At 44.5% G+C, this 27,301-nt stretch overlaps 1 protein-coding gene across 7 annotated transcripts in view; it reads left to right on the forward strand.

Moving 5' to 3' along the window:
- The first annotated feature begins 12,104 nt into the window (after positions 1-12,104).
- The window catches only part of mgat5 (alpha-1,6-mannosylglycoprotein 6-beta-N-acetylglucosaminyltransferase), a 166,604-nt gene continuing 151,407 nt past the window's right edge, over positions 12,105-27,301 (forward strand). For 4 of the 7 annotated variants that reach the window (XM_077602033.1, XM_077604184.1, XM_077605748.1 and 1 more), the window contains exons 1-2: positions 12,105-12,449; positions 24,984-25,399. In XM_077602033.1, coding sequence (XP_077458159.1) covers positions 25,159-25,399 — 241 coding nt within the window. In that variant the 5' untranslated portion in view covers positions 12,105-12,449; positions 24,984-25,158. Of the gene's footprint in view, positions 12,450-12,479; positions 12,678-17,168; positions 17,691-24,983; positions 25,400-27,301 lie in introns of those variants that run through there. The other 3 variants (XM_077603681.1, XM_077602887.1, XM_077606399.1) reach the window with 3 other exon arrangements.

The raw sequence follows: 27,301 nt of genomic DNA on the forward strand, positions 1-27,301 counted from the left end.
AGCTGCCACCCAGGAACATGGCGCCCTATGTTTTTCATCCAGCCGCAGATGTCCGCCCTGCCCCACACCTACGGTTACTCCTCCTAAGGGCAGGCGACGTCGAGGAGAACCCGGGATCTTCCTGCCCGGGATGCTCTAAGACGATCCGTCGTGACTTCACCCCACTGGTCTGCAACGCTTGCCGACGAAATTTCCACAGGACCTGTAGCGGCCTGACCCGAACCCAGATAAAGAGTCATCAAGGGTTTCTCTGCGTATCCTGTTCCGGAAATGCCGTCGTGCCGTCACTTCCGCGCACAGCCTACGTGGGACCGAAAGAAAAATGCTGTGTCTGCAAAATCTCCTTCTCCCCTACCATTTCCCCCATCCCCTGCTCGAACTGCCCCAACAAATCCCACCGCTCTTGCTCTGGACTACCTCGCTCCCAAACTAATGCAAACTGGCTATGCCCGACCTGCTCACCACCCCTGACACAACAATCCTCCACACACCAAACAGCCATAACAATACACCAACCTATAAACGCAAACTGCCCCACCTGTAATAACAAATTAATCATTTCACGCTCTCCCCTGACATGTAGATCCTGCAAACGTGGATTCCACCTCAAATGCGCCTTAAACCAGACACGCTTTAACCATACTTCGCAGGAACAATAACTGGTGCTGCCAGAGCTGTCGGAACCTGAAACCCTCCCACCCTCAACAACCCACAGATAGGATTGCCGATCTACCGGAGGCACGGAAAGCCGGTCTCACCATCCTTCAATAGAACTGTGACTACCTGGCGACCAAGACTACCGAACTGAAAGAGGTGACAGCACGTCTAAAAATCTACATCCTCCTCCTCCAGGAAACAAAACTGGGACTCGAAGACCCGACGCCTCAGCTCGACGGTTATAACGTGATTCGCCAAGACCGTGAGGGCTCAGGCACAAAACAGCGACGAGGCGGGGGTCTCCTTGTCTACCTGATATGCGGCATCCCCTACTCCATCCTTCCAGCATCCCCATCAGGCCCCCTCGAACTCCAGCATATCCACATTCCCATCGCCCGCAGGCGGCACCTCTCGCTGGTCAACGCCTACATCCCCCCGGCGACATCGGATTATTGTCCTGCCCCCCAAGATTTCTCCTGGTTAAACTGGCTCCCCACGGAGCATGGCCTGATCTGCGGGGATTTCAACATGCACCACCCGACCTGGGATATACTTGCCAAGACAGATCCCAGGGGTAACGCAATCCATCAATGGGTCGATGACCATGACCTAACTCTCCTTAATGACGGCGTGTGGACACGGACTGCCAGATACCAACAAGGAGCAGGCATGAGTGCCCCCGACCTAACGATCGCTGACCCCACCACGGCCGAACATCTGCAATGGAAACCCATCGACGAGATGACCTCCGACCACAGACCGATTCTGATTAGGTGGAACCGTGCTCTCCGTGTCGAATGCCAACAAAGAAGAGTACGACCCAACTTCTCGAAAGCTGACTGGAAGAGGTATCGTACCATCCTCATGGATCGCCTACCCGTAATCTCCGCAGCAGCCACAGCCCCGGAAAAACTCTCCCTCTTAGTGCAACACATGAAAGAGGCAGCAGCACTTACAATACCGGTCAAAGTTATCCGCCAGAAGGAGCTCCCATGGTTGACACAGGACCTGAAGGACCTCATCCGCGAAAGGAATCGACTACGTCGAGACCTCCAACAAAATAAGAAAGAATGGATAGCACTCTGTCAACAGATCAAACAAAAAACCACTGAAGCGCATGACGCTTACACCTCGCCAAGATCGCCGAGACAAGATCTACGGGACAAGCCTGGTCCTTAGTAAAATCCCTCTCAGGCACCAAAACACAACAATCTGGCGAGTCCCTGGTCTACAAGAACAAGGAGTACGTGAGTGACCGAGCCAAGGCAACAGCATTTATCAGGGAATATGCCTCGGTCAGCGGACGCAAGAGTGACAAGCGGAGCAGACGAGCAGTGCGTTCTCTACGTACAGCTACCCGCAGACTGCTCGGCTCACCGCGACAAGTCCTCGAGCTCCCGTTCACCGATACTGAACTGCAGACAGCGCTGGCCCAACTTAAAGTGGGTAAGGCAGCTGGACCCGACGACATAGCCCCGGACCTTCTAAAAAATCTTCCGGCAAACATCCTTCCCGAACTACTCCATATCGTCAACATCAGCTGGCTAGAGAGCTGGTGTCCACAAGCTTGGCGAGTGGCCACCATCATCCCTTTCCTCAAAAAAGGGAAGTCACCAAAGGACGTTGGGAACTACAGACCCATCGCCCTCACTTCTACGCTTAGCAAAACAATGGAAAGGCTCATCGTGAACCGTCTCGCCTGGTGGTTGGAAGATAAACAGCTTCTCAGCCACTGGCAAGCCGGTTTTCGAAAGGGAAGAAGCACGACGGACCAGGCCCTGCGACTGTCGCAGTTCATCTCTGATGGCTTCCAGTCGACTCAAAGACAACGCACGCTTGCAACATTCTTTGACTTCAGCAAGGCATTCGACCAGGTATGGAGAACAGGTCTCTTACAAAAAATGGCAGACCTGGGGGTCCCCTACCGCTTCATCAGATGGATCGCCAACTGGCTCACAAATCGCACAGCCAGGGTCAGGATCAACAATACCGTCGGCAGGAGCAGAACCTTCAAAGAAGGGCTCCCCCAAGGCTCGGTCCTGTCACCCCTCTTATTCATCATCTACATTAATGATCCTCGACAAGTTCAACGATTCCACCCTGGTCAGCGCCTATGCAGACGATCTGGCTCTTGCTTGTCGGGGTAGGAACAAAGAGGAGGTGGAAAGCAGACTTCAAGCGGAGGTTGAAAAAGTCTGGAGGTGGAGTTCCGAGGCACACCTAAACCTTAACACCACCAAGTGTGAGGCGTCATTTTTCAGCCTGGACTCAGCTGAGGCCAAATGGCAACCAAATATCTTAATAAATGGCGCCACCCTCAAGCATAACCCCACCCCCACTTTCCTTGGCGTATCTTTTGACCGACAACTCACGTTTGCAGAGCAAGCGAAAAAAGTCCGCCAAACCATGTCCAAAAGAACGAACCTCCTCCGCAAACTCAGTGGCACATCTTGGGGTTGGCAACCAAACGACCTTAGAACTGTATATTGCCACCCAGAGAAGTCTTGCAGAGTACGCAGCACCGGCATGGGCCCCCTGGCTGGCCCAAACTCACCTCAAATCCCTTGAAACCGCCCAATTGGAAGCAGCCCGCGCCATAACCCACCACCTCAGGTCTACCCCCACCGAAGCAGTCCTACATGAGGCACATCTTACACCCCTCTCATCCCGCCTCAAGTTACAAGCACTTCTTAAGGCGGATGCCTGGAACCAGCTGCCTCCTTCTGATCCCCGACACCGCCTCCTCCATGAAAACGTTAAAATGCGGTTACAAAATAAGCCAGACTGGCGATCATCGACCCTTCCCCGTCTTACCGCTCTCGAACTCCATACCCCTTGCACATACTCTTCCCATCCCTGCCCACCCTGGCTATTACCCCCCCCCATCCAAACCGCCTTTACTGCAGTCTCTAAACACATGCCGACCATCATCCAAAGAGATAAGGCCGAAGAGCTCATCAGAAGCATGGGTAAACCGGATCTACAGATCTTCACAGATGGATCCATCAAAGAAGGCACTGCGGACGGTGGTGCAGGTTTTGTCGTCATTAAGGAGACTGCAATCATCCACCAATGGCATGGTGCCACTGGCACCCGCAGCAGCTCCTACCACTCTGAAAAAGTGGCACTGAACGAGGCACTCTCCTGGCTGAGGGAAACAGCAGACTGGCAGACATCAATTATCCTCAGTGACTGCAAATCGCTGGTCCAAGCTATGGGAAACCCCCATACGCAAGACCCCGCCATTCGGAGACTTCAGGGTGACATCGCCCTTTTCCCTCCGCCTAAGCGACTACAGCTACTGTGGATCCCGGGCCACTGCAACATATGCGGAAACGACCTGGCTGATGCCCTAGCTAAACTTGGCTCGTTAGATGACCAAACCCATACCCCCCCGGACGCAGCCACAAGACGTGCCATCATCCAACGTGAAGATCGCGCCCCCCCTCTCCCACCCCCGCCATTTGCAGACCTACACTACGAAAGTCACAGAGGAAGAACTTGCCCTACCGAAAGGAGACCGCACAGACCTGATTCGTTTCCGCAGTGGACACCACCCCCTGCTCCGCCGTTGGCTCCACCTTGTGGGGAAATCCGACTCGGATCGCTGCCGCCTGTGCGACGAGGAAACAGAGTCGTCTGAACACTTATGGCTCCGCTGTCCGGCCTTAATGACCGATGGCTACCACTGCGGCTTGGGCAACTCCCTGGATGAACTTATCCGTGTTCCAGTGGCAGCTCTAGCGCTGCTGAGGGTAATCCTCAGGCGCCTGAGGTGAAAAAGAAGAAGAAGAAGAAGAAGAAGCAGCAGCTGGAACAGATTGTGACCAGGGTGGTAAGGGTCCCCTATGATGTTCCTGGCTCTGCTGAGGTAACGAGGGCTGGCAATGTAGTCCAGTGAGGGCAGAGAGCAGCCGACAATCTTTTCCGCAGTGTTAATCACTTTCTGCATGGCCTTTTTGTCGCCGTGCTTCCAGCGTACCACACTGTGATGCAGTACGCCAGGATGCTCTCTACAGTGGTTCTATAGAAGGTTATCAGAAGCTTGGTGCCCAAGTTGTTCTTCCTAAGTACCCTGAGGAAATGGAGTCGTTTCTGAGCCTTCTTCACCACTGCCGTGATGTTTGTAGACCATGAGAGCTTATCCGTGACGTGGACCCCCAGGAATTTAAAGGACTGGACCCTGTCTACACATACTCCATTTATGAGGAGTGGGGCCAGATCTGTGCCGTGTTTGCGAAAGTCCAGGATTATTTCTTTAGTTTTCGAGGTGTTCAGTGTGAGATTGTTCACCGAGCACCACGAAGACAATTTGTTGACCTCATCTCTGTAGGCCGATTCATCCCCTCCTGAGATGAGTCCGACCACAGTGGTGTCGTCAGCGAATTTGATGATGGCGTTAGACTGGTGGGTGGGTGTACAGTCGTATGTGTACAGAGAGTACAGAAGAGGACTCAGTACACAGCCTTGAGGGGAGCCAGTGCTCAGTGTAATGGAGGAAGAGAGGTGGGGACCAAGTCTAACAGTCTGTGGTCGGTTGGTCAAGAAGTTCTTTATCCAGCAGCAGATTGAAGAGGATAGTCCAAGGTGGGAGAGTTTGTCAGTCAGAATGTCCGGTGTTATGGTGTTGAAGGCTGAGCTATAGTCAATGAAGAGCATCCTCATGTAGTTCCCATGGTGTTCCAGGTGGCTCAGTGCTGTATGAAGAGCAATGGCAATAGCATCCTCAGTGGACCTGTTTGCTCTATAAGCAAACTGGTGAGGGTCAATTGAGGGAGGGATTGTATTCCTGATATGGCGGGCTACCAACTTTTCAAAGCACTTCATGATCACAGGCGTGAGTGCAACAGGCCTATAATCATTCATGCTGTCAATGGTTGGCTTTTTGGGGACAGGGATAATGGTGGCAGATTTCAGACAGGATGGAATGATTGATTGTTGCAGGGAACAATTGAACATTTTTGTGAAGACTCCAGCCAGCTGGTCAGCACAGGCTTTGAGCACCTTCCCAGGTACTCCGTCTGGGCCAGCAGCCTTCCTGGTGTTCACAGACCGCATTACCAGTCTCACTTCCTGTTGCCGGAACGTCAGTGTATTGCTGCAGGGTGGTGGTGGGGGTGTTGAGACTGGGTCTGATTTGTCAGTCTCAAAGCGGGCAAAGAAACGGTTCAATTCCTCCGCTAGTGAGGCATCTGCGTTAACAGACATATTATTGTTATTGTAGTTGGTAATATGTCGTATTCCTTGCCACATTTTCTTTGGGTTATTTTCTGTGAAGTGCTCCTCAATTTTCTTAGTATATGCTGCCTTGGCCTTTTTAATGCCTCTTTTCAGCTAAGCTCTGGCAGCTCTATATTTTATCTTGTCCCCTGATCTAAAGGCGGTGTTACGGCATTTGATGAGTGCCTGTGTTTCATTGGTCATCCAGGGTTTTTGGTTAGGAAAAACCCGTAATCGTTTATCTATAGTGACGTTGTCAATGCAGTTTTTTATGTAAGAAAGTACAGAGTCCGTGTAGTCCTGGAGGTTGTCGTGTACAAAAAGTTCCCAGTTGGTGCGGGAAAAACAGTCCTGCAGCTGAGAGAGTGCGTCCTCGGGCCAAGTTTTTATTATCTTTATTTGTGGCGTTGTTTGCCTCCGGAGTGGAGTGTAAGCGGGGGTGAGAGATAGGCAGAGGTGATCTGATCCAGCTAGGTGAGGGAGGGAAGTGGCTTTATAAGCATGTTTGATGTTAGAATAGACATGGTCAAGAGTTTTGTCTCCTCTAGTATTACAATTTACGTATTGAATAAACTTAGGTAAAACAGTCTTTAAACACGCCTTGTTGAAATCACCAGCGACAATAAAAACTCCATCGGGGTGGTCAAGCTGTTGTTTGTTTACAGCCGTTAGCAGGAGCTTAAGTGCAGTGTTAACGTTAGCATTCGGAGGTATATAGATAGCGGTTACTATGACGACCGTTAGCTCTCTCGGTAAATAATAGGGCATACACCGTATTGCCAATAACTCTAAATCCGGAGAACAGTGAGTGTCAATGATCCTACTGTCACAACACCATTCATTATGTATAAACATGCACAGTCCTCCTCCTTTGCTTTTGCCTGTTAATTCTTTTGAACGGTCGTTCCGAAAAAGCGTTTGGCTAGCTAGCGATACCGCAGCATCAGGGATATGCGGGTGTAGCCACGTTTCTGTGATGAGAATAATATTACAGTTTCTAACAAAGCTGTTGGTAGCAATTCGAAGTTCCAACTCATCCATTTTGTGGGTGATGGATCGGGCGTTGGCCAAAAAGATACTAGGAAGCGGTGCTCGGTGTGGTTATTGTTTCAGCTTAGCAGCAAGGCCCGCCCGGCATCCACGCTTCTGTTTTCTGTCCCTTCGCCGCCTTCGACGTGCTTTAGGTGGGCTGGCTAGCCACGGAGATCCCGGAGAGTTTGTTGTGAAATCGGATGTATCGCATATCCGTCCGATCGTGATTAAATCCTGGTGACTGTAAGATAACGAACGACACCGAACTGGAGAGCATAAAGCCGCTGCGTCAGTGCGCGCCGCTATCTTGCACAAGTACACACAATACCAATAACCATTAGTTATTTGTTACTCTGTTAATAAATGGCGAATTAGAACGAGTAAAAAAAAATTTCCAATCCAATATCCTGTTTTTGGTGTTTTTTCAGAGGGTTGGAACAAATTAATTTGTTTTTAGTTCATTTCTATGGGAAACGTTCATTTCAGATACGAGTAAATCGACATACGAGCTCAGTCCCAAAACGCATTAAGCTCGTATCTCGAGGTACCACTGTATGTCGGGGCACTCGTATGTCAAGGTATTACTGTAGTTAAAAATAAAATCTAATTAAATTTCTATCAATTATCCACTTCAACATCAAAAGATGAAAACAATTACAAAAACAATTTACAGTTCATTTCCAATAGTTACATGCATATCAAATCAATTTGGATAAATGTAAAAGTGTTAACAAAAGCAAATTGAATCCAAAGTTAGTTCTGGTGAAGTTCAAAAGACGCAAAAAATGAAGAAAAAAAACAGGAAATTGAATGAAGGTAGCTTACTTCACTAATCAGAATTCTGAAAACAAATCCAATAAAACAATATTTAACTTACCGTAATTACTCGAATATAACGCGCACTCGAAAATAACACGCAGGTAATTTTGGGCCAAAAAAATCTGGAAAAACGCAGTACTCGAATATAGTGCGCACCTAAAATTTCCCGCTGACGAAAATCAGAAATCTTACCTTTTTTTCTTCGTTTCACGATTGTTTTGTTCAAAACCGGATAGAGAAATCTTCAGGTACGAGCGTGTCGAGTGTCGTGCAGTTGGGAGTTATGCGTTTGAATTTTAGGGCAATAGATGATACACAGAGTGGACAAACATATCATGTAGACATGTTATGTTGCAATACCTTTTAGACTTCCTTGAACATTGACTACATTTCAATTGACAATACCATGTTTTAATTCAAATATCTATTGTCATTCTCAAACAAGAAAAGGAACATACAAATTGAATAAATAAATGATTTGAAGATATGCACAATGGAAAAGACTATCACATGTAACAAGGGAATGTACTGCCCCCCGCTGGACATATTTTTAAAAACAAGTACGTACTACACTACAATGTAGTATTCTACTTTCCAGCTTATTAATGCAGGATTGTGATGTTTGTGAGGCTTGACGATCTTTAATATGCGTGTATTTTGAATTCAAAGTTGGAAATTGCACAATGTCCGTGCGTCAAAGTGAGTTTGACAATGCTTTTTTCGATCGAAAATTTGTAATTTATTTTAGTTATTGATTATAACACGCACCCCCAACTATTGGAATTAATTATATAGCAAAAATATGCGTGTTATATTCGAGTAATTACGGTAGTCCCCGGAAAACTGTCATTATAAACCTTTGACTTTTGAAAAGTGTGACCGCCATGATTTAAATAAAAAACAACACAGTTTCAAATAAGCTTTCACTCCAAATCTACAAATGTTACCACTTTCTACAATAGTTAAGTCCAATTTAGCACAATAAAAACAATTGTTTACGTTCACAAAAATTGTTCCCGCTTTGGTGATTTACAAATTAAATTTTGCTATGGGTGATCTCCATCGTATTGATAAAACATGTGGGATACTCTCCAAACATTCAAATTCACACACATTAAATATTCATTTTCCTCTTAGAATTTTAAATCTTAGCAAATGACTGTTTTCTTTTTATCACTGAATACGCAAGACTGATTTTTTTCAACAAATTTCCCAAAAATACACTTAGGATATTCATCCTCTTTTCCCAATTGGTAGATCTAACCAAATGTCCCCCCATGGGTAATAAATTAAATTCAATAATCAATTTGAACATTAAAATCTACAGCAACTCATCCACCCAAGCCAAAATCTGGCCATTTATGACCAAGGCAAAGAGTAAATTTGCATGGCGGAATGTTGTGGCATGAAAAACAAGGGTCTAATTCATTAAAACATTTTTTCCATTTTTGTCCAAATAAATCCTACATTCAAATGTGTGTGTTTACCATATTAATCCATAATAATTTTGATAATAGACTCTTGGGCTTTTGTCAAAGTATCCTGATATCAGGTCCCATTTATTCCTATCTATTAAATTTGTGAGTTAGCAATTAGTTGACTATATTTTCACACTTTAAATAGGCTCAAAAACTCTTCTTGCATTATTATTTCAAGTCAAAATATTTACCTTATCTGATTCAAACAATTATACCAGTTTCTAAACATCTGACTTGTTGCATCCACAAGTGTATTAAGTTAGTTATTAATTATCCATCTCTTAAGTCCTTCAGCGATACATTCATTATATTATTAACTTAATTATAACCTTTTAACAGTGGCGGGCCGTCAGGGCCTTCAAGGCCTTCTCTGCTGGCCTAAGAAATATCTGAATCATATTATATTTTGTCCATCAATACTTATTATTCCAAATGGTCTGTTAGCTTCCTTTCATTGCTTTTCCCCCTGGTTGCACTGCTTCCAGATGTGTTTTCATATTGAAGCATTTAACCAATCACATTTCAGCCATTATTTGTTGCCAGATCAGATCTGCCTCAAAGCCTTCACAATCAGTTCTTGCGGGCTCTGCTGCATTAAACTAGACTGTTGCTTTTAACCAATCAGATTTCGAGTTGGCAACCCCACAATGATTTTTCATAGGCGTTAGCATTTTGCTGGCTGGGACATGTCATTGCTTTCACAAACTATGATTGGCTAGTAGGCGGGCCAAAGCAGTACCCGAGGCAGCAGAGATCGCAAACTCCACCCACTATGGCCGACAGAAGCAAAAACAAATGGATTCTGTTTGCTCACAAAGCTATTTTCCAGACGGACTTTTCCAGAAAAAAATGGACATCATTAAGAAAGGGTGGTCAACTCCGAAGCTAGCAAACCTGTTACAGCCGGGAAAATGGTGTGTGGGGCACTTTCAGCGCGCTAACTTAGCTCCACAAGCAAATAGTATATTGTTGTGTTGATTTAAAGCTATTTTCAATACGGACTATGCCGGAAATATGACAGGACAGGCTCGACTTTCATCATTAGCTTCGATGGCGATAGGAAAGAAGGAAGAAAGAAAGGAGGATGGATATTGTGTAAAAAGGATTTTTGGTGAGTAAAATATCGCTATTTTCCTATATTTCAATTGTGGGCCAAGTTCTGATATCTGAAAAGCTCCAGTGTTTGTATTTAAGCTCCAGTGTTTGTATTTATTCACAAAATGCTGCTGGGAAGTGGATTTTACCCCAGTTTAATTTTTGGCGTTTCACCATTGAGGTGAAAAATCACCCCCCTGGCCTTTGTAATGTCTCAAAAGCTCCAGTATTTGTATTCAATCAATAAATGATGCTAGGAAGTGGATTTTACCTAATTTTAGTGTGTTTTTTGTCATTTCACGTATGGACGTATCGACGTTCATCGCTGGCTTTTTACCGGGGAAATGATACTCCGGGCCTGGTTCTGATGTCTAAAAAGCTCCAGTATTTGTATTTAATCAATAAATGCTGTTTTCGGCTGGATTTTACCCCATTTTCGGGCAATGTTTGCCCGTACGCCATTGACGTTCATCGCTGTCTTTTCCCGGGAAAATCACCCCCTGGCCTGGTTTTAATGTCTGAAAAGCTCCAGTATTTGTATTTAATCATGAAATGCTGCTAGGAAGTGGATTTTACCCCATTTTTGTGCATTAATTTATTGATTATTTTTATGTGTCGCAGCTGTAGCTGCAGTAGAGGTTTTATAGCCATAAAATAGTTTTTGAGGGTTGGATTGATACGTTGAAGGCGCTACCAGAAAATGCACTGCCCGTCACTGCCTTTTAATGTAGCAAATTTAATTTGTCAGATTCCTGACAGCAGACCATTACTTTTGTTGTATTTACCTTGTCATTTAATTCTCATTGCGTAGTGAATAATAGTAATTTGTATGGTCTACCCAATAAAATGTGTCGCAAATGTCGACCCATTTAAAACATCTATAATAAATAGGCAATACTTCTCACTGTCATTTAATTTGATAACATCCATACGGAGTCTTTGAAATTGATATATTGGGGGATTGACCACGCCTTGGTCATCTATTGCTCTGTGGATTATGTGGCGCACCAATCAAATACTTTCTTCCAAGAAATTTTATTTTTAAAAAACAAATTGGTAACCCAAAAGTTGCTTAGTGGTGCTGGATTCAGCCCTAAATCCCCTTGTTGCGACATGAGTCAATATAGTAGCCCACCCACGAAAGTTTATTTACAAATGTGACTGTTTTTCCAGTGCTCCTAAACTCCCCATTTCGACCGAGCATCTTGTTTGTTCATTCACACCTTAAATTTCGAATTTAGACTTTGCTGCTGCATTGCATTAAACTTTAATATTATAAAATATTTCTGCCATAATTCGTCGCTGCCATCCCTGAAAAGGGGCTGATTGGCAGTTTCAGAAATCGATTCCAAATTTCCAAATATTTTCCACCTTGATTATATCTCGGTAGCCAGCCAATCAAAACTACAAGGAGACGAACAACCACTCACACTCACACTCACAGACAGGGGTAATTTAGAGTGTTCATCCAGACCGACCTGGATTTTAACCCAGAGCCCCAAAACTGTAAGGCCGATGTACTAACATCTATCCGTGTGTAAAAGAACCACTGTATTCTTTTTGGACAAATTCAATAGTGTATGTGAGTATTGATCGTTTATTTCTGAATACTCTTTGATAAGATTCTAAGATTTAATTGGTGTATAAAATACGTGATTGTTGGATTTGATTTCGAGTGCCAGTGTCCAATATTTCTATAGTTTACGTTGTAGTAGTTATCTCTACCAGAAGGTGGAAGTAAAAACAAAACATTCATTGAAAGTCTTCTAAGTGACCGTCTTGTCATTTTTGTTTAATTTTTGCGTAAGAGATTTTCATGCTCAGTTTTCGCTTAATCAAATCACCCAAAGGTTTTATCGTAAATTCCTTAAAAAATAAATACAAATTGACAGAAATATTTGATAGAAAACAGTTATAATCAATATTTAAGGTGGTTTTGCGCTTCAACGGCAGATTTTACTTTGCAGATGGTTTCTTCACTCGATTTTGCCAGTAGGCAGAGCAAATCGAGAGGCTCATGCGCTGTATCTGGAATTACCATACAGGCAGCCAGTTTACACAGTTCGTCGTCCCTTTCATGGATATTTAGTGAATTTCCTATCGATCGGCCGTGCAACTGCCTATCAGGAAAAAAATGAAATAAATGAGGTAAGTTCGCGACATTAGACGTACGGCGTAGTCGATCCGCTGCTGGGCCTGGGTAGTTGACTTGTCTTTGCGGGGGTTCTTGTTTCGTCATGGACTGAGTGGTGGTTGACTAAATTCCAGTTTCAAACCAGAAGTTACTGCAGTCGTGGTAGACAGTTGTAGCAGGCACACCTTAATAGTTAACAACAGCAAACGGAACTGCAAGGGGGGTACCACCGTCGAGTTAAGGTTAACACTACCTCGTTTCACTGTCAGTCCGGCTCTTTCCTTTAGCGTAGAGCGCAAAAGGGGTGTCATTGCTTTTACAGATCATTTGTAATATCCTGTGTAACACATTAGCAACACAGTATAGCTTGTGTAACACATTAGCAACACAGTATAGCTTGTGTAACACATTAGCGACACAATATAGGTCTTGTAGCACACTAGCAACACAATATAGCTTGTATAGCACATTGGCAACACAGTTTATTTATTTATTTTTTAACGCATTTCTCAATTCACTAGCATCCTGTCTCAGCGAACACTATGACAAGACGAAGCTCGTCTCATTGCCGTTAACCGGCTGGGTATCGTTTTTTTTGGTAGTAACTAAGCAATTTTTTAATTAGAGTCGTTACGTTATATGTGTGTGTGTGTGTGTGTGTGTGTGTGTGTGTGTGCATGCATGCATGCATGCATGTATGTACAGAGATTTATGTATTAGAAACTGGCCGAAAGAAGCGATCAAACGACGATTGCACAGTGTTCTTCTTTTTTTCATCATAAATGATGTGGTAGCACTGTATGGCATCATTCAATTGATTTGCAAACTTTGTGCAACTTTCAATATTTGGGTCCTGCTGCTCGATCATTCTGTTTATAAATTGTACTGACGGTCGAACGATTCAAGTTGTATGCCCGTGCAACGCTCACCACTCTCAAGCGCATGAAGCTTCGTTATTATTGCCACTCGTTTCAAATGAAATGGCTTGCCTCTTCCTTGCACCTCCCTCACTAGAAGCCTTTCGCTTTTCACCAACCATATTGAATAATGGCTGCACGAGAAATTTCATGATAAAAATGAAAAATGTTCTTTGCGCACTGGAGATACGTCACGCACTTACGCAATTTACGCAGTGCAACGAACTGGGCAGAGGAAGGTGGATGCTGGGTGAGCTGAGCGCTCACAGCGCCAGGCGTCGGTATTAGCGGCGGAAAGAAGCACTACTCGGAAAGTAATACAAAATAATAATAATAATAATAATAATAATAATAATAATAATAATAATAATAATCGGACATAGGCCATGTCGTCATTACCACAACACAAAAAGCCTACTTGTCATCACACGCAGAAACTGCGTGTGACGAAATTGATGGTGCTTCTCCATAAGCTACGTTTAATCGGCAAAAGACCTAAATAAGTGTAAGTTACGGACTTGTAATTTGTCATTCCGCTGTTGTGGATACAGGTCGCTTACCTCTCGATTACATACAGGTCGCTTACCTCTCGATTACCGCACACTGTCTGCCACTTACCTTCCTTCAAGTCAGCTAGTAGGAGGCAGATCACCAACCAAACATCTATTCATATGCCGCAGAAGGGAATGTGTGTATGTTAGCGCGAGTTTAGATGTCTGATGGATGTGGGGAAAAAACTGTCCTTAAGCCTATTTGTCCGAGCTTTGTGGGACCTATAGCGTCTGCCAGAGGGCAGCAGCTGGAACAGATTGTGACCAGGGTGGTAAGGGTCCCCTATGATGTTCTTGGCTCTGCTGAGGTAACGCGGGCTGGCAATGTCTTCAAGTGAGGGCAGAGAGCAGCCGACAATCCTCTGGGCAGTGTTAATCACTTTCTGCATGGCCTTTTTGTCTGCCGCCGTGCTTCCAGCGTACCACACTGTGATGCCGTACGCCAGGATGCTCTCTACAGTGGTTCTATAGAAGGTTCTCAGAAGATTGGAGCCCAAGTTGTTCTTCCTAAGTACCCTGAGGAAATGGAGTCGTGTCTGAGCCTTCTTCACCACTGCCGTGGTGTTTGTAGACCATGAGAGCTTGTCCGTGACGTGGACCCCCAGGAATTTAAAGGACTGGACCCTGTCTACACATACTCCATTTATGAGGAGTGGGGCCAGATCTGTGCCGTGTTTGCGAAAGTCCAAGATTATTTCTTTAGTTTTCGTGGTGTTCAGTGTGAGATTGTTCACCGAGCACCACGAAGACAAATTGTTGACCTCATCTCTGTAAGCCGACTCATCCCCTCCTGAGATGAGTCCGACCACAGTGGTGTCGTCAGCGAATTTGATGATGGCGTTAGACTGGTGGGTGGGTGTACAGTCGTAGGTGTACAGGGAGTACAGAAGAGGACTCAGTACACAGCCTTGAGGGGAGCCAGTGCTTAGTGTAATGGAGGAAGAGAGGTGGGGACCAAGTCTAACAGTCTGTGGTCGGTTGGTCAAGAAGTCCTTTATCCAGCAGCAGATTGAAGAGGATAGTCCAAGGTGGGAGAGTTTGTCAGTCAGAATGTCCGGTGTTATGGTATTGAAGGCTGAGCTGTAGTCAATGAAGAGCATCCTCACGTAGTTCCCAGGGTGTTCCAGATGGCTCAGTGCTGTATGAAGAGCAATGGCAATAGCATCATCAGTGGACCTGTTTGCCCTATAAGCAAACTGGTGAGGGTCAATTGAGGGAGAGATTGTATTCCTGATATGGCGGGCTACCAACTTTTCAAAGCACTTCATGATCACAGGCGTGAGGGCAACAGGCCTATAATCATTCATGCTGCCAATGGTTGGCTTTTTGGGGACAGGGATGATGGTGGCAGATTTCAGACAAGAGCAGATTTCAGACAAGATCGAACTTACGAACATTTTATGTGTATGGGAATGTGTATGTGTATATATATACAGTGGTACCTCGAGATACGAGCTTAATCCGTTCCGGGACTGAGCTCGTATGACAAGATTCTCGTAACTCGAGCGGAAGTTTCCCATTGAAATGAAAGGGAAACAAATAAATTCGTTCCAACTCTCTGAAAAAAACACCAAAAACAGGATATTGGATTGAAAAAAATGTTATATTTCTTATAATTCGCCATATATTGACAAAGTAATAAATAACGAGTGGTTTGATAGTAATAATGTGTTTAATAGGAGTAAAATTAGACACATTTCGCGGAGGGTATAGACAGCGGCATACACGGAGGCGGGGGGGGGGCTGCTCGGGGGGGGGCTTTATCCACGGCGGCAATGCACTGGTAAACGAACAAACAAATTTAAATTAACTTGGATAACTATATACAGACACTCAACGTTTAATGTAACTTCAAACAAAACTAAATTCTAAATTTGTTGTAATCTTTTTTACCTTACATAGTTCTACGGGTTGACACCACCTGGCCGCTCCGCCGAAGTCTTCAAAACGAACGCATCAAGAGTTGTTTGTTTTTGTCTACCCTTCAAAATATTTCGATAATGTCGCATACAAATGTCATCACAATAGGATAACGCACGACCACTTGCCAACGAGAAATAGTCTTTAAAGAACGATCGCGGGAGCAACTTTCCTGAGAAAGAATAACAGGAAATACAATAGTTGAGCTTACCCACGTATTGATTGTGGGTAATGAAGTTTTATTCTGAGAAAGGTTGCCATTGCCTATGGGTGTTGTGTGCACGAGTATACTTCATTACCCAGAAAGCCCTCTTTGCCCGCGCGTTGTGCGTTTCCTGGTCGTATGAGAAACTCGTCTGAATTAATTAGTTCCGTGCTCGTAGATATTGTTATACACGAAAGATATGCAAAAAAAAAATGCCATGGCCACCTGGCTTGGTCGCATCACGAAATTTTGACCGCATCACGGGCGAATTAGTCGATCGAAATTTCCCCCGTAAGACGAGCATTTTGTATGACGAGCGGTCGTATGACGAGGTACCACTGTATGTATATATGTATAAAATAATTTTATGTATTGCCTTTTATTTTACAAATAGAGCGCTCAACGTAGGAACCGTTTAATGTAGGAAGCGTTTCGTGCGAAGGAGTGGCGGTCGGTGCATTTTCTCGTAGCGCCTTCAACGTATAAATTCAACCCTAAAAAAATATTTTATGGCTATAAAACTTCTACTGCAGCTAGAGCTGCGACACATAAAAAATAATCAATAAATCAATGCACAAAAATGGGGTAAAATCCACTTCCTAGCAGCATTTCATGATTAAATACAAATACTGGAGCTTTTCAGACATTAAAACCAGGCCAGGGGGGCGATTTTCCCGGGAAAAGACAGTGATGAACATCAATGGCGTACGAGCAAACATTGCCCGAAAATGGGGTAAAATCCAGCCGAAAACAGCATTTATTGATTAAATACAAATACTGGAGCTTTTTAGACATCAGAACCAGGCCCGGAGTATCATTTCCCCGGTAAAAAGACAGCGATGAACGTCGATACGTCCATACGTGAAATGACAAGAAAATGCACTAAAATTAGGTAAAATCCACTTCATAGCAGCATTTATTGATTGAATACAAATACAGTGGTACCTCGTCACACGACCGCTCGTCATACAAAATTCTCGTCTTACGACGGAAATTTCGATCGAATAATTCGCCCGTCATGCGATCAAAATTTCGTGATGCGACCAAGCTTTTTTGCATATCTTTCGTGTATAACAATATCTACGAGCATTGAACGATTAATTCAGACGCATCGACCAGGAAACGCACAACGCGCATGCGCGGGCAAAAAGAGGGCTTTCTGGGTAATTAAGTATACTCGTGCACACAACGCCGATAGGCAATGGCACTCTTTCTCAGAATGAAACTTCATTACCCACAATCAATACGTGGGTAAGCTGAGCTGTTGCATTTCCTGTTATTTTTATTATCTAATACGAGGAGTATTATATTACTTCTCGTTCGCTGCTCCTAAGAACATCAGCGGCACTGGCTCGCAATTCCCTCTTTGTAATATTTCTGGTCGCAACTCTCTCTCATAGGCGCCGTTCAAAGCGGTTGCAACCAGAGCCATTTCAACGAGGGAGTTGCGAGCCGGTTTTTATGAGCAGCGGAGCGATCGCTAAAATGTACTACAAGACTATTTCTCGTTGGCAAGTGGTCGTGGGTTATCCTGTTGTGAGGAAATTTGTGTGAATCATTTTCGGAATATTTTGAAGGGAATACGTAGTACAACAGCAAACAGCCCATCGATAGCGAACGTGAGGGTGGAGGCGTGGCAAACCGCCAACCCGGAAAACGAAGGTAACAAAAGATTACAACAAAATTAGAATTCAGTTTTGTGTAAAGTTACATTAAACGTATGTTTGAGTGTCTGTATATATTAATCCAAGTTAATTTAAATTAGTTTGTTCCGTTTACGAGTGCGTTGTTGTGGGACAAAAACCAAAACTTTAATAACTTAAGCAGGATTTTAGAAAATAACAAGACTAGGAAATCAAATCACATAACCAAACCTGATGAGGGGAGACACGGGAAAGCAAGGAATGAGGCATATGGAACAGGGATCGAGGTAACGTGGAAATATTGCGTTGCCAAACAAAATAACAATAATAATAATAATAATAATAATCGGACATAGGCCATGTCGTCATTACCACAACACAAAAGCCTACTTGTCATCACACGCAGAAACTGCGTGTGACGAAATTGATGGTGCTTCTCCATAAGCTACGTTTAATCGGCAAAAGACCTAAATAAGTGTAAGTTACGCACTTGTAAATTGTCATTCCGCTGTTGTGGATACAGGTCGCTTACCTCTCGATTACCTCACACTGTCTTCCACTTACCTTACTTCAAGTCAGCTAGTAGGAGGCAGATCACCAACCAAACATCTATTCATATACCGCAGAAGGGAATGTGTGTTATGTTAGCGCGAGTTTAGATGTCTGATGGATGTGGGGAAAAACTGTCCTTAAGCCTATTTGTCCGAGCTTTGTGGGACCTATAGCGTCTTCCAGAGGGCAGCAGCTGGAACAGATTGTGACCAGGGTGGTAAGGGTCCCCTATGATGTTCTTGGCTCTGCTGAGGTAACGAGGGCTGGCAATGTCTTCAAGTGAGGGCAGAGAGCAGCCGACAATCCTCTGGGCAGTGTTAATCACTTTCTGCATGGCCTTTTTGTCTGCCGCCGTGCTTCCAGCGTACCACACTGATGCCGTACGCCAGGATGCTCTCTACAGTGGTTCTATAGAAGGTTCTCAGAAGATTGGTGCCCAAGTTGTTCTTCCTAAGTACCCTGAGGAAATGGAGTCGTGTCTGAGCCTTCTTCACCACTGCCGTGGTGTTTGTAGACCATGAGAGCCTGTCCGTGACGTGGACCCCCAGGAATTTAAAGGACTGGACCCTGTCTACACATACTCCATTTATGAGGAGTGGGGCCAGATCTGTGCCGTGTTTGCGAAAGTCCAAGATTATTTCTTTAGTTTTCGTGGTGTTCAGTGTGAGATTGTTCACCGAGCACCACGAAGACAAATTGTTGACCTCATCTCTGTAAGCCGACTCATCCCCTCCTGAGATGAGTCCGACCACAGTGGTGTCGTCAGCGAATTTGATGATGGCGTTAGACTGGTGGGTGGGTGTACAGTCGTAGGTGTACAGGGAGTACAGAAGAGGACTCAGTACACAGCCTTGAGGGGAGCCAGTGCTTAGTGTAATGGAGGAAGAGAGGTGGGGACCAAGTCTAACAGTCTGTGGTCGGTTGGTCAAGAAGTCCTTTATCCAGCAGCAGATTGAAGAGGATAGTCCAAGGTGGGAGAGTTTGTCAGTCAGAATGTCCGGTTTTATGGTATTGAAGGCTGAGCTATAGTCAATGAAGAGCATCCTCACGTAGTTCCCAGGGTGTTCCAGGTGGCTCAGTGCTGTATGAAGAGCAATGGCAATAGCATCATCAGTGGACCTGTTTGCTCTATAAGCAAACTGGTGAGGGTCAATTGAGGGAGAGATTGTATTCCTGATATGGCGGGCTACCAACTTTTCAAAGCACTTCATGATCACAGGCGTGAGGGCAACAGGCCTATAATCATTCATGCTGCCAATGGTTGGCTTTTTGGGGACAGGGATGATGGTGGCAGATTTCAGACAAGATGGAATGATGGATAGTTGCAGGGAACAATTGAAAATATTTGTGAAGACTCCAGCCAGCTTGTCAGCACAGGCTTTGAGCACCTTCCCAGGTACTCCGTCTGGGCCCGCAGCCTTCCTGGTGTTCACAGACCGCATTACCAGTCTCACTTCCTGTTCCCGGAACGTCAGTGTAAAAAAGCAGACGGTCCGACACATGACATGACAATCAGTGGGGTTATTTATATAAATGCAGTGGGGTAAATAAGTACAGTGGTACCTCGTCATACGACCGTTCGTCATACGGAATGCTCGTCTTACGGGGGAAATTTCGATCGAATAATTCGCCCGTGATGCGGTCAAAATTTCGTGATGCGACCAAGCCAGGTGGCCATGGCATTTTTTTTTTGCATATCTTTCGTGTACGTATAACAATATTTACGAGCACCGGATGAGCTATTCAGACCAGGAAACGCACAACGCCCATGCGCGGGGAAAAGAGGGCTTTCTGGGTAATGAAGTATACTCGTGCTCGCAACAGCATCCCCGGTAGCAACTCTATCATAGGCGCCGTTCGAGGGGATGCGAACACAGATGCTACAAGCTAAAAGGAGCCGCTAGCCAGCGCCCCTGAAGCTCCCATGAGCAGCGGGGCGATCGCTGATAAAAGACTCTGCTCGTTGGCTGCTCATAAGAACATCGGGGGCACTGGCTCGCAACAGCATCCTCGGTAGCAACTCTATCATAGTCGCCGTTCGAGGGGATGCGAACACAGATGCTACAAGCTAAAATGAGCCGCTAGCCAGCGCCCCCGAAGCTCCCATGAGCAGCGGTGCGATCGCTGATAAGACTGCTGCTCGTTGGCAAGTGGTCGTGCGTTCTCCGATTGTGAGGACATTTGTGTGCATCATTTTCGGAATATTTTGAAGGGAATAGTACGACAGCAAACAGCCCATCGATAGCGAACGTGAGGGTGGAGTGTTTGTTCTGTTTACGAGTGCGTTGTGTGGAAGAAAAAAAAAACGAAGCCCCTCTCCCCTCGGCGAAATCCGGCCAATTTTAGTTAGATTAAACACTTTATTTCTATTAAACCACTCGTTATTTATTACTTTGTCAATATATGGCGAATTATAAGAAATAAAGCATTTTTTTCAATCCAATATCCTGTTTTTGGTGTTTTTTTCAGAGAGTTGGAACGAATTAATTTGTTTCCCATTCATTTCAATGGGAAACTTTACCTCGAGTTACGAGAATCTTGTCATACGAGCTCAGTCCCGGAATGGATTAAGCTCGTATGTCGAGGTACCACTGTATTTAGTCAACCACCAATTGTGCAAGTTCTCCTACTTGAAGTAGAGAGGCCTGTAATTGTCAACATGGGTATACCTCAACCATGAGAGACAGAATGTGGGAAAAAAACAGAAAATAACATTGTTTGATTTTTAAAGAATTTATTTCCAAATTAGAGTGGGTGGTTATGGGTGCGGGTGGGTATGGGCGCGGGTGGGTATGGGTGCGGGTGGGTATGGGCGCGGGTGGGTATGGGCGCGGGAGTGTATGGACGCGGGTGGGTATGGACGCGGGTGGGTATGGACGCAGGTGGGTATGGACGTATCCATCCGTCTCCATCCATCCGTCTCCATCCATCCGTCTCCATCCATCCGTCTCCATCCATCCGTCTCCATCCATCCGTCTCCATCCATCCGTCTCCATCCATCCGTCTCCATCCATCCGTCTCCATCCATCCGTCTCCATCCAGCCGTCTCCATCCATCCTTCTCCATCCATCCGTCTCCATCCATCCGTCTCCATCCATCCGTCTCCATCCATCCGTCTCCATCCATCCGTCTCCATCCATCCGTCTCCATCCATCCGTCTCCATCCATCCGTCTCCATCCATCCGTCTCCATCCATCCGTCTCCATCCATCCGTCTCCATCCATCCGTCTCCATCCATCCGTCTCCATCCATCCGTCTCCATCCATCCGTCTCCATCCATCCGTCTCCATCCATCCGTCTCCATCCATCCGTCTCCATCCATCCGTCTCCATCCATCCGTCTCCATCCATCCGTCTCCATCCATCCGTCTCCATCCATCCGTCTCCATCCATCCGTCTCCATCCATCCGTCTCCATCCATCCGTCTCCATCCATCCGTCTCCATCCTTCCGTCTCCATCCATCCGTCTCCATCCATCCGTCTCCATCCATCCGTCTCCATCCATCCGTCTCCATCCATCCGTCTCCATCCATCCGTCTCCATCCATCCGTCTCCATCCATCCGTCTCCATCCATCCGTCTCCATCCATCCGTCTCCATCCATCCGTCTCCATCCATCCGTCTCCATGCAGCCGTATCCATCCATCCGTATCCATCCATCCGTATCCATCCATCCGTATACATCCATCCGTATACATCCATCCGTATCCATCCATCCGTATCCATCCATCCGTATCTATCCATCCGTATCAAATCAAAAGCCTTTATTGTCATCATACACAGCTGAGTATAACGAAATTGGTGGTGCTACTCCACAAAGTGCGTTTTCCCAGTAACAATAATAAGTAACATACAAATATAAAAAGTCATGCCCTGGCAAGATAAATTTTAAAATATTGCACAATCTAAGATATTGCACATAGTTATTGCACAGAAAGGATTGTGTTGTGCCAATGCAGGTTCAGAGTCCTGATGGCTGTGGGAAAAAACTGTCCCTAAGTCTATTTGTCTGTGCTTTGTGAGACCTGTAGCGTCTGCCAGAGGGCAGCAGCTGGAACAGGTTGTGACCAGGGTGGTATGGGTCCCCGACAATGTTCCCGGCTCTGCTGAAGTAGCGAGGGCTGGTAATGTCATCCAGTGAGGGCAGAGAGCAGCCGATGATCTTCCGGGCGGTGTTGATCACTCTCTGCATGGCTTTTCTGTCTGCTGCCGTGCTTCCAGCGTACCACACTGTAATGGAGTATGCCAGGATGCTCTCCACAGTCGCTCTATAGAAGGTTACCAGAAGCTTAGTGTCCAAGTTGTTCCTCCTGAGTACCATGCCGTGGTGTTGGTAGACCAGGATAGCTTGTCCGTGACGTGGAACCCCAGGCATTTGAAGGACTGGACCCTGTCTACGCATACTCCATTTATGAGGAGTGGGGCCAGATCTGTGCTGCGTTTGCGAAAGTCCAGGATTATTTATTTAGTTTCTGTGGTGTTTAGTGTGAGATTGATCACCAAACACCACAAAGACAGTTTGTTGACCTCATCTCTGTTGGCAGACTCACCCCCCAAGATGAGTCCGACCACAGTGGTGTCCTCGGCAAATTAGATGATCGAGTGGTGGGTCGGTGTACAGCCGTATGTGTACAGGGAGTACAGGAGAGGACTCAGTACACAGCCTTGAGGGGAGCCAGAGAGGAGTATTATATTACTTCTCGTTCGCTGCTCCTAAGAACATCAGCGGCACTGGCTCGCAATTCCCTCTTTGTAATATTTCTGGTCGCAACTCTCTCTCATAGGCGCCGTTCAAAGCGGTTGCAACCAGAGCCATTTCAACGAGGGAGTTGCGAGCCGGTCTTTATGAGCAGCGGAGCGATCGCTAAAATGTACTACAAGACTATTTCTCGTTGGCAAGTGGTCGTGGGTTATCCTGTTGTGAGGACATTTGTGTGAATCATTTTCGGAATATTTTGAAGGGAATACGTAGTACAACAGCAAACAGCCCATCGATAGCGAACGTGAGGGTGGAGGCGTGGCAAACCGCCAACCCGGAAAAACGAAGGTAACAAAAAATTACAACAAAATTAGAATTCAGTTTTGTGTAAAGTTACATTAAACGTATGTTTGAGTGTCTGTATATATTAATCCAAGTTAATTTAAATTAGTTTGTTCCGTTTACGAGTGCGTTGTCGTGGAAAAAAAAGGACCCCCCCACATCCCCAAACGTCTCTATCTCCCGTCGGCGAAATCTGCCCAATTTTAGTTAGATTAAACACATTTTATTACTATTAAACCACTAGTTATGTGTTACTTTGTTAATAGATGGCGAATTAGAAGAAATTAAACATTTTTCCAATCCAATATCCTGTTTTTGTTGTTTTTTCAGAGAGTTGGAACGAATTAATGTGTTTCCCATTCATTTCAATGGGAAACGTCCGCTCGAGTTACGAGAATCTCGTCATACGATCTCAGTCCCGGAACGGATTAAGATCGTATGTCGAGGTACCACTGTACTGGAGCTTTTTCATTTCAATGGGCAGCGTCCGCTCGAGTTACGAGAATCTCGTCATACGATCTCAGTCCCGGAACGGATTAAGATCGTATGTCGAGGTACCACTGTACTGGAGCTTTTGATACCTTTTAAAACCTCTACTGCAGCTACAGCTGCGACACATAAAAAATAATCAATAAATTAATGCACAGAAATGGGGTAAAATCCACTTCCTAGCAGCATTTCATGATTAAATACAAATACTGGAGCTTTTCAGACATTAAAAGGAATATAGCCATATTATACTCACCAAAAATTCTTTTTAACTGTACACAATATCCATCCTCCTTTCTTTCTTCCTTTTTTCCTATCGCCATCGAAGCTAATGATGAAAGTCGAGCCTGTCCTGTCATATTTCCGGCATAGTCTGTTTTGAAAATGGCTTTAAATCAACACAACAATATACTATTTGTATATACTATATATATATATAGTATAAACAATATATATATATATATATATATATATATATATATATATATATATATATATAAGGGTTAAAAGCGCTATGAGTCAACTTCCTCGCTGCTCGTCTGAGATGTTTTGAATGGATTTACCGTAATGCGTACAGTACGCAGGCGGGCTATTTTGAGGGTGAAAGTCCGCTAGGTGTACTGCAGTAAGTAGCGTGTCAGCAAGAAATGAAACCAGTCAGTAAAGCAGTCAGTCATACAAAATTTTGAATTTACTGCATACACGGTACAGCGACCGATTGGCCGCATCGACCATTTTAGAGAAAAATGTAGACTTTTAAGTGTGTCCTTTAGGTTTGGAAATATGGTATATCTTAAACAAATGTGCATAACAATATATTCGAGAGAAAAAGCATGCTATTTTGGCTCATTCAAATCATCCCAAAACTATCACATCTTAATATCAGAACATTTAAATATGTAAACTAAAATTCAATCACATTTCTAAATAAATGGATGGTGGTTTTTGAAGCGTTAAAACAACAAAATCGCAATAGCTGCATTACCCATTAGTGTTCAGCATTCGCTTTAAAGATATCTGGCACCATTTAGCATTGTGAATGGATATTATGTCTAGCCCCGAATTTAAGACGTCTGAAACTTTTTCAGTCTTGCAAAAATACCGTCTTATATTCGGATCAATACAGTAAATTGTTAACACTTTCTTCCAGACACCTTTTTTTAATTGCATTTTTTTTATCAGCAACCAACTGTCCTCTTATTTGTCATTTTCCCTCTCTTTTTCTTCTGTAGAATACATGTTGGAGCCTGAGATGCCACTTTGTTATTAAAATGGGCCAAAGAAGGAAATTAGAAATTTGCGGACCTTTTCCTAGTGAACATCCCAGCCCCAAAACAACTAATCATGCCATCAGCACTTGGACCATTGCAGCTTTCCAATAGTTAGATTATATATCATTCATTGAGTATGGCTACACCATTCTTATGGAAGCTATCATCCCAAAAACTAGGTTTACTCCTGGTTAGCTTTGGGTTTATCTGGGGCATGATGCTCCTACACTTCACCATCCAGCAGCGAGCCAGCCACGAGAACAGCGCTGTGCTCCGGCAACAGATCCTGGACCTGAGCAAACGCTACATCAAGGCCTTAGCCGAGGAGAATCAAAGTGTTATGGATGGGCCCTATGTGGGTACCATGACTGCTTATGGTGAGTATGTAACTTGAAAGCCCTCTTTTTCTTATGAAAGTCACACTTACGAGATTTAGGTTTTGACGAGGTGGACCAAAATTAATTAATCGCAGAAAAAGAAAATGAAAATGAGGAAGAAGGGGAGAAAATATGATTGCCAATGTCGTATTTGGGAGTATTTTGGCTTTAAATTTAATAAATTTGGTCTCTAATTAGCCTAATCAGATTTAGTCTCAACACAAAACACAACACCCCTAGGGTGTCTGTCAGCAGCATGGGCTAGAGATCGACCGATACGGGCTTCTCAGGACCGATGCCAATTACCGTATTTATTCGCATATAGGCCGCTTTTGTCGGACAAAAAAAATGATGATTCAATCGAGGGGTACGGCTTATATGCGCATAAAAACACGACATGCACGAAACTGCAAGTTGACGGCGCCATGACACGATGACGTCACGACAAAATGGCGCCGTTACGTCATGACGCAAGACAATGCGGCCGATACGGTCATTTATTTCAAAATAAAGAATAGATAAACAGATAAAACGCTAAACAAAATGCATTTCGACGTGTATGAGTATAATTCAAGGAAAAATAAATCTTGCATAAAAGGTGAAAAAATTCCACATTCCCCTCACTGCTCGCTCGGGGCATGGCCATCTTACCGTATTGAAACGTGCTCAGACTGGCCAGACATGAGTACACTCGTCTCTGCTATTGCTCGTTCGGGGTGCCACCATCTTACTGCAGTTAAACGTGCTCTGACCGTAGATTGTACCATGACAGCACATCACATAGTTAAGGCTGATCGAAGGTCTTGCAGAAATATAAACCTTGATACCTACGTAATGTGTTTCCTATTATTGCACCCAGAGACTTAGTGAACACTATGTATAGCGCTATGGGCATGTTTCCTGGTTGTGCGTATGTTACTTCCTTTTTGAATTTGTCTACGTGCAAACAACACCCTCCCTTTTGGAACACAGAAAGGAAATGATTGGTCATTGGTGATTATGAAATAAAACAAAATTACGCTTTGATTTTTTTCTTTTTATTTCTTGTTCGAAAGTGACAATTATTGCAGTAATATGGACCATCAAAAAAATCGATTTGGCCGCCACGTCTTAAACTTCTGGTAAGAAAATTGTAATACAGTGGTACCTCGAGAAACGAGCTTAATTCGTTCCGGGACTGAGCTCGTATGTCGATATTCTCGTAACTCGAACAAACGTTTCCTATTGAAATGAACTAAAAACAAATTAATTCGTTCCAACCCTCTGAAAAAACACCAAGAACAGGATATTGGATTGGAAAAAATGTTTTATTTGTTCTAATTCGCCATCCATTAACACATTATGAAATAACTAGTGTTTTAATAGTATACTAAAATGTGTTTAATAGAACTAAAATTAGACGGATTTCGCAGAGGGTAGAGAGAGGGAGGCCGAGGGGGGTAGACTTTTTGCACGGCAACGCTCGTAACATAACATAAACAAATTTAAATGAACTTTGATTACGATGCAGACACACTCAAAAATAAGTTTAATCTAACCTTATACTAAACTTAATTCTAATTTTGTTTTACATTTTTATACGTTTCTTCTTTTTGACTCTGTTTGCCCCCCTCCACCCTGAGTTTCAGATGCAACCTATCGATGGTAGTTTGCTTTTGTATTCCCTTCAAAATACTCCGAAAATTATGCACACAAATATGATAACGCACGACCACTTGCCAACGAGTAGTATATATAACTCTCGTATTAACGATCACCTCGCCATTCGCAATGACTAACGGGAAAAAAACACTGAAAAAATGCAACGCTCCGCCCAGTGCTCGCAGAGACATTACAAGAGGGAGTTGCGATCAGAGATAAATTACACAAGGGAGTTGCGGGGAGAGAGACAGTGGCCATGAT

The sequence above is a fragment of the Stigmatopora argus genome, chromosome 1 (assembly GCF_051989625.1).
Source record: "Stigmatopora argus isolate UIUO_Sarg chromosome 1, RoL_Sarg_1.0, whole genome shotgun sequence".
Taxonomy (NCBI): domain Eukaryota; kingdom Metazoa; phylum Chordata; class Actinopteri; order Syngnathiformes; family Syngnathidae; genus Stigmatopora; species Stigmatopora argus.